The sequence below is a fragment of the Coenobita brevimanus genome, chromosome 58, assembly GCF_032717465.1.
Source record: "Coenobita brevimanus isolate Jiangsu-jjx chromosome 58, ASM3271746v2, whole genome shotgun sequence".
Classification (NCBI taxonomy): Eukaryota; Metazoa; Arthropoda; class Malacostraca; order Decapoda; family Coenobitidae; genus Coenobita; species Coenobita brevimanus.
The window spans coordinates 5397036-5403035 of record NC_137011.1 but is presented as its reverse complement, the minus strand read 5'-3'; the positions used below and the strand labels follow the sequence as shown (position 1 = coordinate 5403035).

The following is a 6000-nucleotide window of genomic DNA, read 5'->3' as shown; positions in this document are numbered from 1 at the left end:
GCAATTTAAAGCTAAGATATCATGGAAAGAGTAAAATCCTGTACTGCATTTGACATAGCTCAGTGGCAAAATAAGGAAATTATATCACTTTATATACTTTCTGTAGCACTTTAGCCTGACAAAACATGGCTCAGAATATCATCCCTTGGCAATTTATTTCAAGTACTGTGTCTCAGTAGTAGGAATAAGACAGTGCTATGGCTCTACATCCTTCCCATAGCGCTTCTTTACAGCTAACACCATACCCTAGTATTAATTTATTGTTACACCTCACGACTGAAGTTGGAGAGGTGGTAATTTTAAACCCAAGTTAGAGAAAAATTACAGTACAGTATAGCATTGTATTCTCGTATACATCTAGCATTATAGCACATAATTCAAGATGGGGAGATAACAGTTTTAGGCCAAGTTAATGTGAAAAGTTGATAATCCTGTTCCACTTCACAGAGCCGGGGCGTGAAGGAGGTCGGGCTGAAGCTGCCGGTGGGTCTGAGCGGCGGGGCGGGGCGCAGGGTTGGGGGTGCCAGTGGGGATCCCTCGGGTGCGTATAAGGTGGTATCCAGCCGCGCCCACGTCAAGAAAACAGAAAGCTCCCAGCAGACCGATAACAGTGCCTTCAAGTGAGTATTTAGCCCCTTTCTGCATTACAGCCTTTTTGTTACTACCTGGTGTGATTACTAGGATGCACCCATAGGAATGATGGCCTTCAGAGAGAGGAGGGGGGATCACAGTTGTTTATATTGTCGTATTATTTTTATGTTCTTGATATTATTCTTTTTTCCTTGGTTGCACACGCATGGGATCAGCAGTTGATGGAGTAGGCATATAATAGTACCATTAAATGTAGCACTCCTATTAGCCTTTAATGTTAAGCCTTTAAACTGTGAGTTGCATTAATTGATATGTGATTTCCTTGTCAGAAACTTGAATTCCCAACCTTATCTATAGTTTGTTTTTCATTGATATGATTGAATTTAGATTATTTCATACTTGTTTAGGTATTGCAGTGTTTAAGCAGTTTGTAATTAAACATTTGGAAGGGAATAGGAGAAACTGTGACAATATACTGTAGTACTTGAGGTTTAATAATTATAATAGACGTTTTTGTAGTACCGTGTGTCCTATATATAGAATGCTGTTTGACATTCCATCCATCCATCCATCCATCCATCCATCCAGTCTCATTTTGCCCAGTATAAACCGGAGTGTCGGGGCCCATGGCTAGGTTACTCATCCCCAAAATGCTGACTTTCCACAGACAAATATCAAACACTCAGTGGAAGAAGTATGTAGAGAATGGAAAGGGCAGCTTGGAGCGGACAGGGCGTGAGGTGCAGCGAGGGAGTGAGGGCAGCAGCAGTGGTGGTGTCAGGAAGATGGAGCATAAGAAGGGAAGTGCCAGCTCACCTCAGTCAGCAGGACCAGGTAGCAGCGGCCTTAATGGAGCAGGGCGGAAACTGGAGAAGAAGGGAACAAGTGGTGAAAGACGGAGGGAGGGTGAGAGGAGTGGGAGGGAGAAGGGCACCTCAGCGTCTGGTTCTCCACAGGTTAATGGGGACTCAAAGAAGCTTCAGAATCCCAAAATGGCCCCGGGAAACTTTGGGTATGGGAGCAAACGTACAACAAGCAGTGGGAGCGTTTCAAACAAGACAGGTGGAAGCAAAGGGGTGAGAGAGGGCAAGGATCTGGCAGAGGGCAGTAGTGTTGGATCCCACCACCCCGATGCCTCCAGTCACAGCCTAGAGCGCCCCCGAACCAAGCTGAAGGTCTCCGGAGGCACCCAGACCACCAGTGACCTCCATTACATGTCTAGCGGAGTTCACAGTGATGGGGAATATTCTTCTGGCTCCTTGGGTCGAAAATACCAGCTGAAATCCTACTCACTGAATGGCCCTGTGGCAGCACAATTATCCCAGAGTGTGAGAGAACGCATCATGCAGTCACCATACGGAAAGGTCCATGTTGGAGCAAGTGGGGAGTATGCTCAGTACCCGCCATCATCACCATATTTCAGGGAGAGAAGTCCAAGGATTAAGCCTACTGATGGATCTCTCAGTGACTCGCCATACTCCAATTATGCCGAACTCCAGTACTCTGGAAGCCCATATGGAAGTCCCTACTCGTGGGTTTCTCGGAGCAACTATGCTGGATCAGTTGCCTCTGCTCCAACAAGGTAAGTCTTGACTCTTAGGCATTCTTCCTGAAGCTTTGATTTTGCACTCACTTTGATCTCACATAAACTGTTTTTGTCCTTATTAAATCACCTGTGTGGATCATAGTGCTTATCAAGGTATTTATAATGGGTTTATATATTTACTTAGCTGGCTTTCTATGCAAAATTTAGCTGCACATACTTACTGGTTAATTTGACAGCATCATCTGCTATCCTCTTTCCACTCTAACTTGGCCTAAATCTGCCATCTCTCCTTCTTGAATGCCGAGTTGTGATAATAAATGAACACTTAAAATATTACCTAGTAACGAGGCAGTGTTATAGAACTAATGTAGAGCTGTAGCACTGTGTTTTTCTTCTGCTGAGCTATGTGAAATAAGCAACAGAAGGACAGAAATCTGGGCCAAGTTAGAGTGAAAGCACTATAATTGTTTAGCACCCATCACCAGAGTTACAAGCTTCACTAGATAGTTCACATTAACTCTGCTCCCCGCCGCTACATATGAGAGAGAAAAAAATATCAGTGAGTTAGAAAATATGGCATTGTTAACAGCCAGTCCCATATCACATTCTTTAAGGTTTATGGGTCCATGGCTAGATTTCCATAATTAAGAGTCTCTTAAAAAAAAATAAAAAACAGAAAAAAAGCCAGTCTAATGTCATCCTCTTCATGGTGGAATGTAGAAATGATTTATTCCCAGATAATCATGCAAGATAAAAGAGTTTTCTAACACATTGAAATTGACAGTACTTTACTATTGCTGTATGAACAGTATGACTTAAAACTGTTTATATCATTTAGGGTTTAACATAACAAAAATTATAATTCAGAAAGGCATCAGTAGCAGACATGATTTTATATTTAGTACGGTACCGTGTAAATTAGAAACCAAATATAATTTTCCAATATCCACATACATCCCCAGGTTTGCAGACATAATGCATTTAAAATTTAACCAGAAAAGTATCATCATGGTTGTTTATCATTATAGTTACAAAGGTTAGATGAGATGTTAATTCCATTGATATAATGCAACTGTAAATGTATATGTTGTATATCAAATGCAGATTATGCAGTTGCTCATCATCAAGGCAGAAGCCAGAAAAAAAAAAAATCTTGATTGAGCATTTAAAGTTTCCATTTGTGTAAAGAATTTACTTTCTACCGTACATGATCTGTAATAAGTGGTGTGGAAAACTTTCATCCCTGTTCTTAATCAGTATTTAATAAGTAAGGAATTCCTTGAAGCCAGATTACCACTAACTGATGTAAGTGAAAGCTAATGATTAAAATTATTAACTGGCTTTTATATACCTTACATTTGTACAACCTTTACACACCAACCTTCCCTACAAAACCAACAACCCATCCTCCACTCTGGGCCCATGGGAGGGAGCCTAGGAAAAACAGTTATAGAGCGTTTGTTTGATTGTTTTGACTGTCTTTACCGTCTCACTCATCCGTTAACCCCTTCACTATGATGACATCCTTCTTACCATAACCTGACTATAGCTGGGATAATTTTATTTCGCTTATCAAGGACCTATCTGGCTAAAACCTACATTGACCCTTTCATAAGTACATTGATGATTTAGTTATCGTAGTGAGTGCCTGGTAATCTTCTTCAGCTCAAGAAGGACCTCTCATAATGAAGGAGTTAAAGCGTCACATATAAAAAAACCATAAGCTTAATTTATATGCCTCTTGCTTGCCTCCCTCCCCCCCTCCATCAAAGCGAACAAATAAAATGCGCCCTCAAAACTCGATCCCTGCCCCCCGACCCCTGTAGACCAGTGGGAGGGAGCCTGACAGAAGCCGAGAGCCTGGAGAGTGTCAGTTCGAGTGCATCCAGCATTGCGGCCCAGCTTCAGGCCCGCGCCACCTCTCTCACACAAGCCAGGCTGCTTCTGCATCAGCGGGAGTTGTCCGCCTCCCCCTCACCTAGGCTGGCTCGCTCCAATAGTGTTAGGTAAAGGAAAAGGATTTTCCCTCCAACTCCTCCCTCCCTCTGACTCCAATTTTCCCGCCAACTCCCCCCTTTCCTCCAACCCTAGTTTTCCCTCCACCTCATCACTTTCCTCCAACTCCAGTTTTCTCTCCTGTGCATCCCTTCCTTCTGACTTAAGTTTTCCCTTGGACTCATCCATTCCTTCTAACCCATCCCATCCCATCAACACCAGTGTTCCCACCAACTCCTCCCATTCCTCAGACTCCAGTTTTCCCTCCAACTAGTTTCTTTCCTCCTTTTGAACCATGTCCATTGATCTTCCTTCTCTTACAGGTTCCTTGATGTTCTTTCAGTATTGCTTTCCACTAATTTTCTTCCCCCTTAAAAATAAAGGATTGTTACCTCAAGCCCTTCCCTTCCATCCAGTGACTTGCCTCCCTCTAACTTCATTTTCTCCCTTTCCTCCCATTGGTCCATGTTTATATATTTTTCTGTTTTCTCTCTTTGCTCCCTTAGTGTTCTTGTAGTACCAGTATTCCTTCCATCACCTTTTACCTTCCAAAGAAAGAAAGAAAGGAAAAAAAGATGCTCTGTCTAGCTCCTCCCTTCCTTTCTTTTCCCACATGTCACTATGCCTTCTCTCCTTGATCACTTAAGTGTTCTTTTAGTATTGCTTTCTAATAGCTTGCAGTCTCAAAAAAAAAAAAAAAGTTCCCCCCAGCTTCACCCTTCCCTCCCTTTACCTCATGTCAGTATATCTTCCTCCTTCCCTGGCTCTGTTAGTGTTCTTTAAATACTCTGGTACTGCTTTCCACCACCTTCTTCCCCCCTTCCCCCCCACCCCCATAGGGAAATTACTTCAAAATTTCTACTTTTCTCCAGTTCTCTTCACTCTCTTTGCTCCCCATCCATGTACAGTACCTTCTGTCTCCTCCTGCACTCTTAGTGTTCTTGAGTGCTGCTCCCCACCACCTCTCCTTGAAAAGGAAAAAAACTACATCTCTTTTTCCTGCTATTCACCTGTGGTAATTACCACCCACCTCCCCTCCCCCCCAAAAAAAAGAAAAAAACACAATTCTCCTTTCATATCCAATTTCACTTTAGGTTCACTTATTGTCTGTTATTCTCACTCCTCGCATTGTTTACTCAGTATTGCATTGCACCAACTTATTTCTTTTTATGTCTACTTGTTTCTTTTGCACATGATAGATGAAGACACTGGTAGATATTTTGTCTCTTTTTGCCATCCCTTTCACTCAATGTGGTACTTGATAAAGTAATTAGTTTTCATTATCCCCTCTCTTTCTCTCATCCCTACCCTCTCCTGTCTCTCAAAATATGTTAGTTTTTCTCACATTTTTAATTTTCAAACCCACCCGTTCTTGTATAGCACATTTACTGGTAATTGTATACTCGGAGCTGTTGATAACACTTAAAATTTGGTCAGGAGTCTGTAAATGCATGAGAGGAGAATGCAAGACCTGTGTTGTTCAGAGGAGTTATGCCTTGTAGTGATAGTGTAGAATTAATAGGAGAGTTATACCCCATGTTCCATATTGAGTATAATGGTCCCCTTCCGCTCTGGTGACCAGTTTCTCTTGTGTTGCAAGGACATTTCAGTCAGTGTTATCAGTATCTGTCCCATATAATATATACATTTCCTACTCCTACTCCCACATCCATACCCACACCAATATACTGAGCCATCCCCAAAGCACATACAATTCCATATGGTGTGCAGGATATTCACAGAAGAAATATGTGCAGCATGTGATGTGGTGTGTGGGATGAAGAGAAGACGAAGGAAGGTGCAAGGAACAGCGTGGTGGAATGAAGAGGTGAAACAGGCTGTGGCACAAAAGAAGGAAGCATACAATG

General features: G+C 42.3%; 1 protein-coding gene across 1 annotated transcript in view; it reads left to right on the top strand.

Moving 5' to 3' along the window:
- Positions 1 to 6000, top strand: part of LOC145402543 (uncharacterized) — a 250105-nt gene that overhangs the window by 218345 nt on the left and 25760 nt on the right. The window contains exons 17-19 of the mRNA XM_080274548.1: positions 448 to 620; positions 1259 to 2173; positions 3964 to 4143. Of these exons, the coding sequence (XP_080130674.1) occupies positions 448 to 620; positions 1259 to 2173; positions 3964 to 4143 (1268 nt within the window). The remainder of the gene's footprint in view (positions 1 to 447; positions 621 to 1258; positions 2174 to 3963; positions 4144 to 6000) is intronic.